The sequence below is a fragment of the Nomascus leucogenys genome, chromosome 4 (assembly GCF_006542625.1).
Source record: "Nomascus leucogenys isolate Asia chromosome 4, Asia_NLE_v1, whole genome shotgun sequence".
Lineage (NCBI taxonomy): Eukaryota > Metazoa > Chordata > Mammalia > Primates > Hylobatidae > Nomascus > Nomascus leucogenys.
Window position 1 is genome coordinate 138,934,954 of NC_044384.1, and position 18,518 is coordinate 138,953,471.

The following is an 18,518-nucleotide window of genomic DNA, read 5'->3' on the forward strand; positions in this document are numbered from 1 at the left end:
TCTTATTAAGTCAATAATATTTAAATCAGTAATTTCCTTAAAGTGTGGCGACATGGTATTTCTGATCCTGCCAAGCTCTGACTTGGTGTGAAACTTTGGTCAAAAAGTCATTGTCTGGGCCTCAGTTCCCCTGTTAGTGCTTCTCTAGGGTAATGTGTAGGTATGCCTTTAAAATGCTTTGGCCTCAATTATTCAGAATTTTGAAATCTACATTTCCTTTTCTTATTTGTTTGAGACAGGGTCTTATTCCGTCACCTAGGCTGGAGTGCATTGGTGTGATCTCAGCTCACTGCAACCTCCACCTCCCATGTTCAAGTGATTTTCATGCCTTAGCCTCCCAGGTAGCTGGGATTACAGGTGCATGCCGCCACGCCTGGCTAATGTTTGTATTTTTAGTAGAGGCAGGGTTTCACCATGTTGACCAGACTGGTCTCAAACTCCTGAACTCAAGTGATCCACCTTTGTCAGCGTCCCAACGTGCTGGGATTACTGGCGTGAGCTACCGAACCCAGCCCAAAGTCAGCACTGCTGAGCAGACTGTTGTTTTTCTTTACTTGGTAATGGTTTTTTAAAAAGCAGTTCTTACCACAAAGGTTTTATATATGTGCTTTTATTGAAGGTCTACTTCAGGAAAGGAAAAGTACTCTGCGATGCCGGTTTTTTAGGTGATGCCTTACAACTCTTTCTTCAGTGCTTAGCCCTTGATGAAGATTTTGCACCTGCAAAGCTGCAAGTACAAAAGGTAATCAGTTTACCAACAATTACAGTTCAAGGTAGGGCTAAGAGACAGACAGGTTTAAAAAAAATGCTAATAAAAGTTGGAATAAGAACATAAGTAGTAAATAAATCTAACTTAGGAACGAGTGTGACAATTTGAGTGGTTTTCAGGTTCATATACGTATTATATTGAGTTGTTATTGAAATCGAAATATTTCATTCACAGATATTTCAGTGCATTTTTTTGGTTAGTTTTCTAATAGTTTGTTCAATCTGAGCCAGACTGATGGTCTTTAATTAAGCATTACTATCACGATGTTCCTGCACAGAAGCCTTACTGCCTGCCTTTTGCCTTTTACTTCGGGTCTAACCTTTGCTTACTCCCCAGGATTGCCAATAGTATTGCCCAGTCCACTTGTTTTGCCTTATTTTTTTCAATACTCCATGTGTCACTTTCTAGACATTGTTCTATTTGTAGTGTGTTAGTAGTTATTAATTTTTTGAAATAGGACATGGGGGAAGGAAGGGAGCTGTCTGATGAAGTGACTTTGGGAAGTGTTGGGTTAAGCCAAGTTAATTAGGTTTCTCCAGAACATTTCATAGCTTTTGATATGCCAGCATGAAATAAAATAGCACTCAGCTCTTGCAAGACTTATTCACAGAATATCTTCAAAAAATTCTTTGAGAAAATCTATGGTAATACAAATTCAGGGTCCCAGTCATGATGCTCTCCTCCACATACTCAAAACATGCCACATTATTTATCACCGTTGCAGTGTTTCTTAGAGTGTGGCTTTTTGTCAGAATCGTGTGGGGATCATGTTACACCTAAAAAGTCCTGGGCCCACCAACTACAAGTCTTTGATTCAGAATCTCTGAAATTGGAGCAGTGATTTAAGAAGCATCCCAGGAGATGTTTATGTACCCGGAAGCATGAGAACTTTGAGATTATTCTCAGATCTCAACCCCCTTAAGAATCCAGCTGGCATTGGTATAGCCTCTATGAGATTTGTTTGCATATACATTCTAGCCCACTGATGTAAGAAGAAAATGTTTACTATTGTCTGTTTTCTGACTGTTCTATGTTCATTAGTGTTATCTTCTTAGTAAGATTGCAAACTTTAATTTTGAGAGCATGTGTTTCTGCATTTTGCATGCTGCCAGACATCCTTCTATTTCTGTAACTCTTTGTTTGCTGGTTAATAGGATCAGGTAGATGCAAAACAAATAATGGTTTAGAATATTTTGTTTTTCTCCAATATACTTTTTCTAAGTTGTCGTATAATTTACATATAATAAAATGCATGGATTTTACACTTCAGTGAGTTTTGAAAAATGTGTATATCTGTATAACAGCATCCCAATCAAAACATCCCAATCAAAACACAGAATATTTCCATCACCCTAGAAAGTACCTTCATCCCATTCAAAACAGAGAATATTTCCATCACCCTAGAAAGTACCTTCATCTCCTTTCCAGTAAATCCTCCATCCCATGCTCCTAGAGGCAACTACTGTTCAGATTTCTGTCACTGTAGAGTAGTGTTGCTTATTCTAGAACTTCATTGGAATGGAATCATAACAGTATATACTCTTTTGTGTCTGGGTTTGTTTTTTTTTTTTGCTGAACATATTTTTTAGATACATCTAGTCATTTTTTATTGTTTTTTTAAGTATTCCATTGTATGAACATAATGGAATTTGTGGTTTTCAGTTAGTAGTGATTTTCATTTGGATTGTTTCCAGTATTTTTTCCTGATATAAATTAAGCTGCTATGAGTATTCTTGTACAAGTCATTTTGTGGACATATGTTTTTACATCCCTTTGGCAAAAACTTAGCAGTGGAATTGCTGGGTTCTAGGGTGGATGTGTGTTTAATATATTTTTTAAAACAGAGGAAATGTAAATGTGTATATAGATTTTTAAATGTTTGCTTATTAAATGGAGTATTTGAGCACCTACCAAAGATACATGCTTTTATCTACATTGTTTATATTTCCATGAATGATTTGTGATTTATTCTGATTTTTGTGTATTTGAAAGATAACAGCTGAAAAACCGAACCTCCAATTTAGACTTTAATATGTGCTGTACCTATAAATACAGTTTGACAACCAAAAATATCAGAATCCCTTTCATTTTATTCTAGCCGCATTCTTCCCCTATCTTAACCTGTTTCTGTTGGAGTTTTAGGCACATTCCTGAGATAAGCATCCAGAAATTTGATTTTCCAGCTGTCTCCCAGTTGATTTCCTCGCTATTATAGGGAAGCTGCCATGGGGTGCTCCTAACCAAGTATTAGGCAGCAGTAACTGCCCACACAGGTTAGTTATTCAGTGAGAGATTAAATTGAGTGTAAGTACAGGGAATTTTGTAGTTTTGTAGTTAGAAGTCCAAGTTTAGTTCGCACGAGTGCCCCAAGGCCAACTTCATAAATATACATTGAGGTGAACCATGAACTATTTTGATAGGGTAGGGCTCACTAAGATTCAGAGATAAATATTTAATATTTCTTTTAAGATCTTTTTATAGTCTTTGTGTTAAAAGATCAACCTTTATCCTGAGACTTACTACTCCCATGCTTTCCTTTCAAAGTTTTTTTTTTTTTTTTTTTTTTTTTTTTTTTTTTGAGACAGAGTCTCGCTCTGTAGCCCAGGCTGGAGTGCAGTGGCGCAATCTTGGCTCGCTGCAAGCTGCGCCTCCCGGGTTCACGCCATTCTCCTGCCTCAGCCTCTCCGAGTAGCTGGGACTACAGGCGCCCGCCACCACGCCCGGCTAATTTTTTTATATTTTTACTAGAGACGGGGTTTCACCGTGGTCTAGATCTCCTGACCTCGTGATCCGCCCACCTCGGCCTCCCAAAGTGCTGGGATTACAAGCATGAGCCACTGTGCTCGGCCCCTTTCAAAGTTTTGAATCGTTTCTTTGCGGATGATTTGATCCCATGAGGGACACCTAGTTTTGCAAGACTTTTGAACTTACAGTGTTGCTTACCTTGTTCCCCTCCTGCTCATTGAAAAAATGTCTGCTACAAACTTTCTAAATATTCTTAATTAGGTAAATTTATACAAAATTATCCTTAACCAAATATTTTATATTTTCTACCACTTTTAATATTTCTCTTACAGATTTTATGTGATTTATTATTACCTGAAAACTTAAAAGAAGGCCTGAAGGAATCTTCCTGGAGTTCATTACCATGTACTAAAAACAGACCTTTTGATTATCCTTCAGTGATGGAAGAGTCTCAGTCTCCCAGTGAACCTAGCCCAAAGCAGGTATGGGGTGAGACAAGGTTATCATGAATTTAGCGTATCTATTTCTTTACAAGTTAAGATCTTCACTTTCCTAGTTTCAAGTACTAGCACCTACTTAAGTACTTTTAACCTGGTTAGTTATCTTAGTAGAATTTTTTCCATAGCCTTTATTTTACACTAAAATCTTTCGTGTAAAATATTTGCTAATAAATCACAGTTTTAGGTTACATGAATGTCAGAAAACTTTTAGTTCTTTAGAAATATGTATAGAACATTGCATTTATGTTTCCTCAGGGTAGGAACAGCTGTGTTATAGCATAACTATTTTTAAACCTCATTATAACATAAGTCAGCTTGATTTCTAGGGCTGTGTAAGTACAGTCATCCCTTGTATCTGTGGGAGATTGGTTCCAGGACCTCTCACAGATACCAAAATCCAAGGATGCTCAAGTCCCTGATATATTAATAAAATGGCACAGTATTTGCATATAACTTATGCACATCCTCCTGTATACTTAAATCATCTCTAGGTTACTTATAATACCTAATACAATGTAAATACTATGTAAATAGTTGTTATACTGTATTGTCTAGGGAATAATGACAAGAAAAAAGTCGATATATGTTCAGGCTTTTTTTTAGAATATTTTCTATCCCCAGTTGGATGAACCCACGGATGCAGAGCCTGTGGATACGGAGGGCCAACTGTGCTGGCAAAAATCATTTACTTGTCACAGTGTTGGAATCAAGTTAGTGCTATTAAATGAACATTAAAATGAGCATTATAAGGCATTGAAATTTCATTTCACTTTGATTCTTGGTGAGAGGAATAAAGGATAGTAAAGAAATACAGTTACCTTTGTTTATTGTATTTTTGTAGAGTGAAGAAATACCAGAGGTCACTTCGGAGCCTGTCAAAGGAAGCTTAAACCGTGCTCAGTCAGCACAGTCTATAAATTCAACAGAAATGCCTGCCAGAGAGGACTGTTTAAAAAGAGTGTCCTCAGAACCTTTTCTGTCCGTTCAAGAGAAAGGTGTTCTGCTGAAAAGAAAGTTGTCTCTTTTAGAACAGGATGTGATTGTAAATGAAGATGGAAGAAATAAGCTTAAAAAACAAGGAGGTAAAAATTTTGCTCTACCCTTCTGTAAAATAAATTTATGTAGTCGGAATAGTCTTTAAAGTTTTTCCTAAAGAAGAAAACCCCATGTGTTTGTTTTAATAGAAACTCCCAATGAAGTCTGTATGTTTTCCTTAGCTTATGGTGATATTCCAGAAGAATTAATCGATGTCTCAGATTTTGAGTGTTCTCTCTGCATGAGGTAAGCACCTAAAACTTTATAGAAGATGAATACTTTATGTTAGTATACATAAAATACAGTGTAGATAAAGGTAATAATAGACAATGTAAAGTAACACAATGTTGGAATAAAAATCAAAAGACATAAATTTTAGTCCTTGATTTACCTTTCATGCCTTGGGCAAATAACTGAATCTCTGAACCTCAGGTTTCCTAATTTAGAAAGTGGGGTCAAGCTTTGCATAGCCTGTATCTCATTGTTATGAGAATCACATGGCTTCAGTATAAAAGGAATCTGGGAAATTGTAAAGTACTAAGAAAGTTATAAATATTATTATTATTGAAACTTACCTATCTCCATGGTTTCAAATTTGGGTATGAATTCTAATTATGTATTTTATGTATATGATCCTATCTTATTAATGTATATTAACCATAAAGTCTTTTTAAAGTAACATAAGGATAAGGATTTCCATTATTCAGAATGCTATAATTCTAAAAGACTAAATGTTTTGAAATAACATTTCTCATTTACATGAATTGTGTAGGATCAAAAGATTCATACGAGGTCAGGAGGACTAGTGCTGGTCACACTAGGCTGGTAGCAGTTACATTCCTGAGCAAGTCTTAATTCTGGGCCTTGGTTTTTTCATCTATGAAGTGAGGGGATTATACTAAACAGTTCCTAAAGTACCTCTAAATCTATTTCTAGCAAATTCAAAACTATCATGTTTCAGAAAATAAGTAAAACTAGTTTTTCTGTAATGTTTGAATAATACATTTAGTATTAAGCCTAACATTAGGATTCAACTGCATTATTTATTAGATCATTCTTTTTGTGAGTTTTATATCATAAGCCTCTTACAAACCTATTAAGGAATCATTTTTAAGTTGATATTAAAATAGGAATCTAAAGGCTATACAAAAGCTAACTAATAATTTTTAATGATGTATTTTACATTATTTATTTTGCAGAAAGTCTTTGAAATCTGGTATGTATTTTACATTCACTGCACATATCAGCTTGTACTAGCCACATTTCAAGTGCTTAGTAGCCATAGTGTCCAGGGGCTGTTGCGTTAGTCAGGACAGCTCTAGGCCCTTGGCTCTAGGCCCTTGGCAGGAGGCCTTTGTTGATGGAGAAATTTTAAAACATTCTGGAGGGTATGGTTACACTTATCACTGCCCCCTTCCCTCCTCTCCTGCCTGCTGGGCCCTCCTTCTTCCTCCTTTAAATAGAGATTAGTGTTATGGTTCTATAGTAGTACAAGCTTTTCTGTGGATAGTTTAATGTGAAAACTAACATGTATTGTGGTTGATTTCAGGTTGTTTTTTGAGCCAGTAACAACCCCTTGTGGACATTCATTCTGTAAGAATTGTCTTGAGCGTTGTTTAGATCATGCACCATATTGTCCTCTTTGCAAAGAAAGCTTAAAAGAGGTAAATATTTGTATACGTGTCTGTTTGTTGGTCTTAAGTTTGGTGGCATGGTTTAATTTCTGTTCAGCCATAGAAGTAGTGATGATCATGTTCAGAATTACATTCTATATTCTGAGTGACTAACAAGGATAATGTTTTATTACCCATATGCTAATGTTGGAGAAACTTGAGGTTGAAGAGGATGGGGGGAAAGAAGACAGATGCTGAAGACCAAACCCGTTGTACTTAATTTTTTTTTTAAACATAAGTGGGTATGGTTAGTTACCTGGTCAGGGATAAGTTCAATTTTGGTGATGACTACACTGGGGAAACCCTATTGCCCTGCGTCCAACCCTCAATAATTAGCCAGATATGAGGACTGTTTCAGCTTCCTTAACATCTAGAACAACTTTATTCAATAGAATTTTCTGCATTGATGGAGATGTTCCATATCTTTGCTGTCTGATATATTAGCCATTAGCCATGTTTGCCTATTAAGCTTTTAAATATGGTTAGTGCGACTGAGGAACTATATTTACATTCTATTAACTTAAAGTAGGCACATGTGACTAATGGCTGCGACACTGGACAGTGCAGCTCTAGAAAACTGGTAGATTGGAAAGAAGAGAGGGAGTTACAGCTTCCTATTCTGCTTCTTGTAGAGTCAGTGATCAGTGCTAATAACCTGTGATAGGAAAGTAGCTAGATCTCAGTGGATGTCTTCTCTAATTGATGAGGAGAGAGCACCCTCTTAATCGTGCTTGAGTGACTGCAGATCACCCTGTGATTCTGAGAGGCAATTGCAGTTTGTAGCATTGATTGGGGAAAGTGATTCTGTCTCTGAGGATTGACAGGATTGCTTAAAAAAAGGTATCTTCCAAATATGAATTGAAAAATTCATAAAACCATTATGAATATACATACAGTATTTCCTATATAGAAAACAACTCAGTACGGATGTCATAATAGCATGTCTGTTATTACATTTGATATGTGTCTTACATATATAACAAACTGATGTGTAAAATGAAAGCATATTTAGAATGTTCTCAAAGTCAGGAAACATCAGATAAATTTATTCTTAAAAGAGTTTGTTAGTTACATTGTCAGCTAATAGGCTCAATGTTTTTAGATGAAGTACTCTAAACATGCTATTTTTCCAGACTTTATTTAAATACTCCCCAGGATAACTGTGATGCTTGTTTTTCCAGATTAACTCTTAGGTTGGTGCAATTAAGTAATTGCGGTTTTTGGCATTATATTAGATCTATTGCTTTGATTAGGGATATTCCCTCTTTAAAAAATGTCTGGAGATTGAAAAATGTATACTAAGCATATTTTTTGAAAGTATAACTAACATACTATTTAGCAATATCCTGTTTCCGACTTTGAAGATACCCTGCATAATATAATTTGTAAATTCAAAATACATATATTTTTAAAAAATATTGGTATGGTGTTCAGTTTTACATTTTTCCTACTTGTCATTTTATTTTGCTCATTTTTCCATTTCCATCTATTTTAGATACATGGTTTTTATAGCAGCATAATAGTCCAGTGATGTAACATTTCCTTGTTGTTGCATATATAAGGTTTCTTGTTCTCTTTTTTATATACCATGCTTTTGCCAACATCATTTAAAATTAATGATTTTATGCATCTTTATATAATCAAAGATATTATGACAGATATTATGTATCTGTCACTCAAGGAGAGAGTTGAGGTCTGCTCCTCTACTCAATAGTGGGTGACAATGGAAGATAAATTTGAAAGAAAAATTATCTACAGACTGTGTCTGAAATTGGGAACAAAACAGACGTTTTGCTTTTCTTAAATAAGGCAATAACCATTTCCTTAGGTTAAATTTTTGGGAGGTGAATTATTGGATCAAAAGCCATATATTTATAAAGCCCTTAAAACCAATTGTTGGATTGCCTCATCCCCAGAAATGTTACATTTATTGAGATTTTTATCAGTAATGTAAGAGTGGCTGTATTTCCCTAGATTTTTAAACATTTTTATTAACTTAATAGAAAATGATAATGGAATTGCTTTTATGATATCTAATTTGATTAATTTTGTGATAAACACTTATTATCTGTGTATATACGACCTGCCCAAGGCCACCTCTCCCCATGCTCCCCTGACCAGCAGCATCTGTCACCTGACAGCTTTTTAGAAACATGGATTCTTGGACCCTACCCCATATGCTCAGAGACTCTGGCATAGGGCTCATTAGTCTGTATTTTAACAAGCCCTGATTCATGCTCAACTTGGAAAACCACCACCAATTTCCCAATCTCTCGCATTTCCCCATCTATTCTCCATTGGATAATGACAAAACCCTTGCTTTTACTGACTGCAGATTCAAGGATGGCTTCATCTTGTGATAGTTTCCCAGGAGGTTTTCCTCACTAATTTTGTGAAATGAATATGTATTGGGCATTTTCTTTGTACAAAGTTCTGTGCATACACCCTGACCATGTCCCTGGCCCTACCCTGAGCAATTTTTAGTTTAACTACAGAGATGCCATGTATCCGTGTACATATACTACAAGCTACAATGCCTACTATGTGGTAAAAACAGTAAAATATGGGTTCTTGGGAAAGAAAAAAATAATTAAGGAAGAGTTTGTGAAAAAGGTAAAATTGGAGTCAGACCTTGAAGGATAGACATAGGCAGGAGTTTTTCATAGGTGGAGTGAGGGAGATGGCTTTTGTAAGTTGGAATAGAGAATGACACAAAAATGCATGAGGATAGTACTTTTTCAGAGTATTTAGGGGTCAGCGCAAATGTAAGATTTTATATAGAGCTGGGATGGATGGATCATATAGGAAAAGCAATATCTTGATAAGGGTCTGAGTGATAGTGTCCCAAGAAACGCACCTTCCTTGGGTCACTCAAGGACAGAGTTGAGGTCCGCTCCTTTACTCAATAGTGGGTGACAATGGAAGAAAAATCTGAAAGAAAAATTATCTAGAGACTGTGTCTGAAATTGGGAACAAAACAGATGTTTTGCTTTTCTTAAGGCAAATGTGTTATTTTATTTATTACTTATCCCCTTTTTGTATCTCAGTTAAAATGATAGTTTAGTGCCCGTGAGCTGTCAGATGGAAAAGGGCCTCTGTTGTGGAAGATGGCGGGGCAGGGCCCTCTGCGGCTAATAGAGAAGCTGTGGTCACAGCAGGACGGAGTTCTTCTGTACAGGGCTTGGTTCAGGTTGCAGCCAACTATCTTTAATGCTCTTGAGCAAAGCCTCAGACAGGTTTTTTTGCTTAGCATCATCCATTGTAATGTTCCCCTCACTAATTAATCCAGAATTGATGGTATAAGTATGTAATAAAGGCTTTAATATATCAGTTAACTGTGTTGCCTGTTTTATACTGTAGGAAAACCACTGCTGGAATGTAAAATAATATTGTCTTTTAGTATCTAGCAGATAGGAGGTACTGTGTCACACAGCTGTTGGAAGAATTAATAGTGAAGTATCTGCCTGATGAACTGTCTGAGAGAAAAAAAATATATGATGAAGAAACTGCTGAACTCTCACAGTAAGTTTCTTCTCATAAAAAAAATTATGAACTACTACCCTTTAATAGTAAGGAAAAACCTCACCGCAAGCTGGATCCTGTCTTAAGTTCATCTCAGTCTAGTCAAGAAGTATTGGTCTGTTTCCGTGGTCCTCAACAGACAGAATTTTATAAAAGTTCACTTGGTAACATCCGGATGTTTTATAGGGAGTTATTGACTCAGCTCTGTGGGCTGAAGCAGTATTTTAGGCGGGGGAGGAATTTCCTACAGTGCCATCAGGCAGTGGAATGGGAAATAAAGAGGGGGCGCTGGTGACAGTGACATTGGTGGTGATGGCGTCTCTCATGTGTCATGGTAGGGCAAGAGGAAGGTTGAGGGTCAGTAACCTAGATTAGCAGGGGATTTTCTGTCACATGGAGGCCCGGAGGGGAGCTTTCCAAACTTTGAGATCTGAGATTGAAATTGGAAGAGGGGTGTTCAAGGCCAAATCCTCAATTAATGAAGATACTGACTGGGAGCACAACTGAGTTGGTGTCGGGAGGGTGAAAATCTCGAGGTAACTTTGAGATTCGGTAACGCAGACCACTCTGCAAAGAACGCAGCAGCTGATGGAGCTGGGTAGATAGGGCCAGGCATTGCTTGTTGTCCCTTTTCTGTTATTCTTTCCCGTTTTTCTCCCTTTCTTTTCCCTAAATGTCTTTCCCTCTTTGACCAGTCACTTGGGTCTCTTTAAATTTTATTCACGGGTTTTTAATTTCTTTACTCTATTTCTTTTATTCTCTTTTAATTAAACACACTAAAAAACGAAATTATAATTTTTATATGCTGTTTTATTTAACAACTTTTTGTTTCCATTGTTTTTCAAAAGTATAAATTGAACATTTTATATGTTACTTTCTAACAAAAGCTGTGCTTGTGGACTCCTTTTTCAACATGTGCCCATCAGATGTCTTCAGTGAGCCAGGGGCCTTCCACAGAAGAAAGATTTCCATTCTTTTCTTTGTAGAAATAGATACTGATTTGTCTTCTCACAGAATTGATATTTTATTGTGTGATTTATAAAATACTCTGATATGACAATTATAAACCTTTCTGATCAATGCTGAAGCATCTAGATTTAAGAAAGCTGCAGTTATACTTTTGAAAATTTAAACACAGTGACACAACCAGCCCGCCCACGGAAGAGTGGTAGACTCAAAGGACAGAGGAGGGAGTCACACAGAGCTGCGTGTTGGAGAGAAGAGAAGCGACAGGGTGTCCAGCTGCTTACTAATGGGGCTGTTTCTTAAAACACATATTTTAAACATGTTTCACCTTATGTCTGTATAAGTAATTGATGGTCATTTTGAAAAAAAACTCAAAAATACAAATGAGCATTTAAAAAAAGCCATAATCTGCAGCCCAAAGGGAATCAACTGTTGGCATTTTGGCATACATATTTCCAAACTTGAATGTAGTATGTATAAATAGGCTTTAAACAAAGATGGGATCATGTTATTCATGATCGGTATCTAAAACCTGCTCCTCTCATTAATTTAAGCATTTCTTCTAATTCAGTTCTTACACATCATCTTTTAATGGAAACACAGTATTCTGTTTTATGGATGTACCATAATTGATCTTACTAGTCTCCTCTTTATGATTGTACAATTTGGTTACTATCCACATTGCTACAGTGAACATTCATATAGCACTTGTCCACTCATGTCTGAAAATAAGCTGGTTGGTTCCAAGAACATGAACATTTCCTGCAACAACGTAACGTTTCTGCTGTCTGTAGCCATGTTCTTTAGCGTGCCTGTGCTGTTTCAGACTGTCCCCATGCTGCCAGTTTTCCTATACCTCAGACAGAACTGGGCATTGCCTTTATCCTTCTCTTTCTTTCTACCAATCTGGCAATGAAAAATGTTGTATCATTTTAATTATTTGGAAAAAATGTTATCAGAATATGTTTTCTGATCCTTGCGTTTGAACATAATGGCTAAGAATTTTTAATTATTTGCTCTTTGTTGTGGGGGTTCACTTTTGTTATCTAAGAGTAACTATGAGTGTTTGGATAAAAGGTATTTATTGTCATGTTAAAAATATGTAAAACAGATTTTAATATAAAATATTACTTAAATTCTCTTGATGCATAAAGATACTTAGCTCTGTAAGATAATCTGGTGTCTTAAAATTCAATTTACTCTTACAAATACGAGGATCACAGCAGGTTTTTAGTATTAGTATTTCATCAGTGTGAGCTTAATGAACAGGGTGCTGATTCTTGTTCTTGCCAGGAATAAAAACCACCTTATTGAGAACTAATTCTTTTTTTGCTTTACATTAGTTCATTACTGTTATAAACCTCACTCATTTTTTGTATGTGTTTGGTAATATTTTTCTTGTATGAATTCTAGTAATTAAACTGTTTTTCCCTTAGCTTGACCAAGAATGTTCCAATATTTGTTTGCACTATGGCCTACCCCACTGTGCCTTGCCCTCTCCATGTATTTGAGCCAAGATATAGATTGATGATTCGAAGAAGTATACAGACTGGAACCAAACAGTTTGGCATGTGTGTCAGTGATACACAAAATAGGTATGCTTTTTGTGAACTTAAATGTATTTATGTTAGACCTCTCATGGATGAGAACTTGCATGTTTGTGTTTCAACTTTGTTACTAATCAAGGTTTTCTTTTAGTTTTGCAGATTATGGTTGTATGTTACAAATTAGAAATGTGCATTTCTTACCTGATGGAAGGTCTGTGGTTGATACAGTTGGAGGAAAGCGGTTTAGGGTTTTAAAAAGAGGAATGAAAGATGGATATTGCACTGCCGACATTGAATATCTGGAAGATGTTAAGGTATTTTAAAATGTGCTTTGCCAGCATACTTTCGTATATCCTGTTCCAGGGATTGGTACAGGCATGCAGGCTATTTTCTAGGTGCATGAACCAGTTCTTAGCAGAGAGCCTTACCACTGTTATGAGAATGTGCTCCAAGTTACCTTTTTCGTATCTTGCTCTGAAATTGTTGCACATTCTAAGAGAACTTGGAAGACTAGAACATAGATTCTCTTTATTTCTACAGACTTAACAACCAAGCCAGTGCCTAGAATGTATGTGTATATGTACACATGTGCATGTGTGTATACACATGATAGGTACTTAACAATAGTGGTTGAGTAAGTTGAACTTACAACCCATCTAAGTTTTGAAAGGTTTACATTTCTGCCCTGTTTTATTGAATGTATTAGTAGTTGAAGCTGATGGAATTAGTAGATTGAAATTTGATGTAAATGTAAACACATCAAATCTTACAAGAATTGTTTTATATATTAAGTTTGTTCTTGTGCCTAAGATAACCTTAATGATAAAAATAGAGTTGAATGCTGTGTGAAGACCCTGGGGCAGACATAGAAAGTGCTGTCAGTGTACATGTTGGTGATATCTTACCGGGGTAGGGTTTTTGTGATGTCTTTCTATAATAGGGTTAATGTGGCCCTTTTGATGTTTGCAATACCCAGTTTACCTACTGCAGTTACCTTAGGAACCGGAGAAGTGACTCATGATGCTACAAATAGAAATTTGAAGGCAATTTCTTTTGGAAAGGCATTATAAAAACATAGATCTTATCCCTTCACTTGTTCATTGATCTGTTTAGGCCCTTCATTTCGTCAGCATTTATTGGATATTGGCATTAGGTATTTTCACAAACATTAACTCATAGAATTTTCACAACTCTATGAAATAGTAGATGAGGAAAGTACAATTCAGAGGTGTTAATTAATTTGCCTGAGATCCTGTAGATAATGTAACAAAAATGATTAAAGCAAACTCTCTGACTCAGACTCTGAGCTTTATCATTATGCCATTTGGCTCTCTGCTGATAAACCTGATTAGTCTGACTTTGGCAGTCCTATCTTACTATAAAAATATGGGGGTACTTTGTCTTGTGCAGTTGGCCGAAAGTATTGTGTGAGTTGAAATTTTGAGTTGATTGATACAATCTATGCCTCAGGCATACTTGGTTAATGGAATCACTTGCTAAAGGTTCTTTGTAAAGTTAATAAGCATATTTCAGTTTTATGTAAATTTATGTCTTCACATATTGGATATGATGACAAAATCACTTGAGTATATGGGTAAATTACATGACTATATGTATTAATACTTACAAACATGTAGGCAATAGAATCACATTCTAAAAGTATTACAGATTTGGTATTTATAAACGAGTCCTCTTTGGTCCTCTGAATGTCTAGTAATTTTTCCTCATCATAATGTCTTCATCTATATAATGATTTTCTTGTCCCTTCTGGAAAACCTTCTCAAATTTGTTTTATATCGCAAATTTTCCTCTTCTTAATATAATTCTGTTTTCTGTGACTTCTAGTGAAATATTAAGTTCTGTTAAAATTATCACAGTAAAGTTCTTTGACTTTAAAAGCTTGATTTTAAAATGGAGCTGGCCAAAAAGCAGGCAGAGACTTAGCGTCTCTGCCTGCTTTTTGGCCAGCTCCATTTTTCATCCCAGACTTTTTTTTTTTTTTTTTTTTTTTTTTGAGACAGAGTCTCGCTCTGTCGCCCAGGCTGGAGTGCAGTGGCGCAATCTCGGCTCACTGCAAGCTCCGCCTCCCGGGTTCACGCCATTCTCCTGCCTCAGCCTCTCCGAGTAGCTGGGACTACAGGCGCCCGCCACCACGCCCGGCTAATTTTTTTGTACTTTTAGTAGAGACGGGGTTTCACCGTGGTCTCAATATCCTGACCTTGTGATCCGGCCGCCTGGGCCTCCCAAAGTGCTGGGATTACAAGGGTGAGCCACCGCGCCCGGCTCATCACAGACTCTTATAATTGTTATCATTGCTTGTTTACCAGAGCCTGTCATTTGTTTTCTTGAATTTTGTGAGGGTGCAAAGCCAGATGCTTTAAAAAAAAAAAAAAAAAAAAAAAAAAAAAGATTTAACAAGGCTTAAGTTGTTTCTTGCTCCTATCAGTGTATGTTAGCAAGGGCCCGGATCTTGTATAGTCATTTCAGGACCAAAATTCTTCAATTGTGTGGCTCCTCTACCTTTTTTAAAAGTTTATTTTTATTGTGCTAAAGTATACATAAAATTTACCATTTTAACCATCTTTGAGTGCACACTTCAGTGGCATTAAGTACATTCACATTGTTATGCAGAACAGATGCTCTTTAAACTTTAGTTTTAATTTTCATTTCAAATCTTTCAAAAGTAAAAAGTATGCTTTTTTGTCTCTGGTGTGCTGTAGTCTTATTTTTATATTTCAAAATGTTTTTGGAGTCCCTTTGTTGTTTTTAAATGAGTCATCTTTGAAGTATGAAAGGCTGAGTCAGGCCTGGTATTTTTTCAGATGAGTTTGTGCATATGAGACAGAGCACGACCTGGCACATAGCAAGTGGGATGTAAGTGTGCATTAAAGAAATCGATATAAGATGGATAAGTTAAACTTAGATCTTCCCACCTGTGTTCTCTGAGACTACTCTTCTATCTCAGGATGGAAGCCTGATGCAATGAATTTTACATTTACAGTTTGGTGACCCAGTAGTCTAAAGAATACACTGAGGGGTTCCAGAGGTAGCCATAGCCTTGGGCCTTTCCAGCAGAAGTTCATCATTGTGTAATTGACTCTGACATACTGGCTTTATATGCTAACTTATTTGTTGTAGCTTTTCGTTTGTTTTTGTGTTTTGACCCAGTTCCCTAGTAAAAGATGTAACTGTGCCTGGACTCCTCCTGTTACTACTTTCTGTCATGTCATGTACACCCTAACCACTTATCTTTTCTTTTTTTGTAGCAACTATCATCCACTTTTTTGTTCCACTGCTTTCAAAAGCCATTGATCCATAAAGACAAATGGAATTCCAAATTAGTGTAGACCTTTGAACCAAAACTCACTCTCAATGTTGCTCCTCCAACTTGGGGGTTGTTGTAGGGTTCTGCAATATTGCACTGCTAAGTCAGCAAGGTTAGGCATAGGTCAGGCCTTGCTGTCTTTCTTTAGTCTGGTCGGCCCTATATGAGACAGAAATATGTATTATAGCATAGGAATAATACTCTCTGGGAGGTCAGCACTGAAACAGGTATTGCCCTGTTTTTCTCATGCCTTTTTCCATTTGTGTCGGTTGGCATATGGCATATGGATGGGGGATTAGACACAGAAGTCTTACTGACTATTGTATTTCTAGGTTGAGAATGAAGATGAGATTAAGAATCTCAGAGAGCTTCATGATTTGGTTTACTCTCAAGCCTGCAGCTGGTTTCAGAATTTAAGAGACAGATTTCGAAGCCAAATTCTTCAGCACTTTGGATCAATGCCTGAGAGGGAGGAAAACCTTCAGGTATGGTGGCTTTTCTGTTCTTCCGAAAGTCACTTTTTTGTAAACCCAAATTTGCAAACTTCTACATTTGTTTTTTCATTGTCCTTTCTGCCCTCCTTTTTCTTTGACTGCCCCCTCCCCCGCGCCAGCCCCACCTGGTCTTTGCAATCATGAGTTCTCTAGAGCAGTGGTCTCCACTACATTCTGTACAGGTAGAGGCTGGAAATAGGTGTCAGCTGAGATGCCTGTAGGAGAGAGCGCCAGAGAGGGAGCAAGTCGTTAAGAGGATTTTTAGGAGGGGTAAGGAATTAAAAACAGGATGTTATTATCTAGAAACTGTGACTGTGAGACAACTAACCATGCCTTCAAACCCATCCCCTATTGATGTTATTCTTTGACAGCAGAGAGACTTACCATTTTCTATACATTTAAAACATCTTTTCTCACCTTTCTTTTTATCTCCCAACATTTGACCCAACCACTTCGATTCATTTTTGTCTCTTCATGTTTAATACCTCACTCCTCGTGAAACTATTATTCTTTTAGTCTTGCTGGTACTTAGGGTTTACACTTAAGCTTAGTCGAATGAATGTGTATCTGTCACTTTCTGTGCAAGCAAAACTGCAGGAGGCATAAAAGAAGGGTCTGGCTCCTGGAAAATCTGATCATAGACTCACTAAAGCACTACGGTTTAGGCATAAGCATTTTGAATTGAATTAAATGTTTTTGATCAGAAGGTGATAGATTTTACAAAGGAATGGCTGTCAGTAAATATGTGAAGATGGAGAGATAATAGATCTCATTGTAATGCACACTGCCTCATTCCGGTTTTCAAGGGTTGGTCCACATTTGTCTGAATCCCAACTGAATCCTTCACCTGAACTTGAAACACCAACATTAGGCCATCTCCAAATTTAGTATTCATTCTGTTTAGCATATTATCAGTTGACATCTATTTGTTTTAACTGATTACTTGAATCTGATTAAACATCATAGAAATAGGCTTTGGTAAGAACAATATTGAATAAGAAATTTTAAATAACAAAACAGCTTATAGAAAAATTCAACATAACTTTCTCATCACCTTCACCACCCTTGCCTTTTATTATCCTGTCCTCTATCACTGCTTTCTGTTAGCGATGTTGTATGAGGATTCGGGCAGGAAAGCAAAAGCACCCACCCTTCATATTCCCAGAATGAATGATGCAGGATGTAGACTTCATATAGTAGTTGGGAGAGCTGTGGGAGTGAAGGTCAGGGATGTCACCTACAGAAGTCAGGGAATCTGCCACCAGAGATCCTGCATCAGAAACCGCCAGCAGCATGCTTCTAAAGAACTAGTGGGGAAGTGGCTATAATTCTTAGGAATCCCAGTGAGTCCACACCACTATCTCACTCTACAGCAGTGGAGGAAGGGGTTTCCAGGAGCTCTCTGGAAAGTTCCTCCCCACACTTTGCAACAATCTTCGGAGGATAATGGCTTCTCTTCCAGCTTCCACACCCAACAAGAGTGCCTTTCTTTCATTGGCCAAATCTAACCTGGACCCTTATGACAGAGAGGGGATTCTAGGAGACAGTTTCTAATGTCTGTGGAATGCAGATGAGGAGGTAGCAATGCTCAGCTGACAGCAGACAATATACAAATATAGAAACTGAATCTGATTGTAGAGGGGCCTACTGAGATCAGCACTGATGTCATAGCTCCTTTTGTCATTCTGAAGCTTTATATTTTCAGTCCGATAAATAGCAATTCAAGGTTCAATGAAGGTGGTTTACAAGTCCTTTTATGGAAATTTCTAGTTTTTTCAATAGCCAATAGTCAGCCCTCACAGCATCACTAGGACCTTTACACTGGAGATATGTTTCTTTTTTGAAGAAAATTGGAAGCTGGGGCCTTTTTCTTCTATCTTTCCAAGGGTTCCATAATACTTTGAGGAAATTTTAAATCTCAATTAACATTTCTTAATGCTTT

The 18,518-nt window shown here is 36.9% G+C and overlaps 1 protein-coding gene across 2 annotated transcripts in view; it reads left to right on the top strand.

Annotated features, from left to right (window-relative positions):
- The window catches only part of LONRF1 (LON peptidase N-terminal domain and ring finger 1), a 34,958-nt gene that overhangs the window by 13,984 nt on the left and 2,456 nt on the right, over window positions 1-18,518 (top strand). The window contains exons 3-11 of one of the 2 annotated variants that reach the window (XM_030812361.1): window positions 620-742; window positions 3,847-3,996; window positions 4,856-5,096; window positions 5,199-5,295; window positions 6,599-6,713; window positions 10,123-10,244; window positions 12,647-12,805; window positions 12,909-13,071; window positions 16,415-16,567. In XM_030812361.1, the coding sequence (XP_030668221.1) occupies window positions 620-742; window positions 3,847-3,996; window positions 4,856-5,096; window positions 5,199-5,295; window positions 6,599-6,713; window positions 10,123-10,244; window positions 12,647-12,805; window positions 12,909-13,071; window positions 16,415-16,567 (1,323 nt within the window). The remainder of the gene's footprint in view (window positions 1-619; window positions 743-3,846; window positions 3,997-4,855; window positions 5,097-5,198; window positions 5,296-6,598; window positions 6,714-10,122; window positions 10,245-12,646; window positions 12,806-12,908; window positions 13,072-16,414; window positions 16,568-18,518) is intronic. The other variant, XM_030812362.1, reaches the window with a different exon arrangement.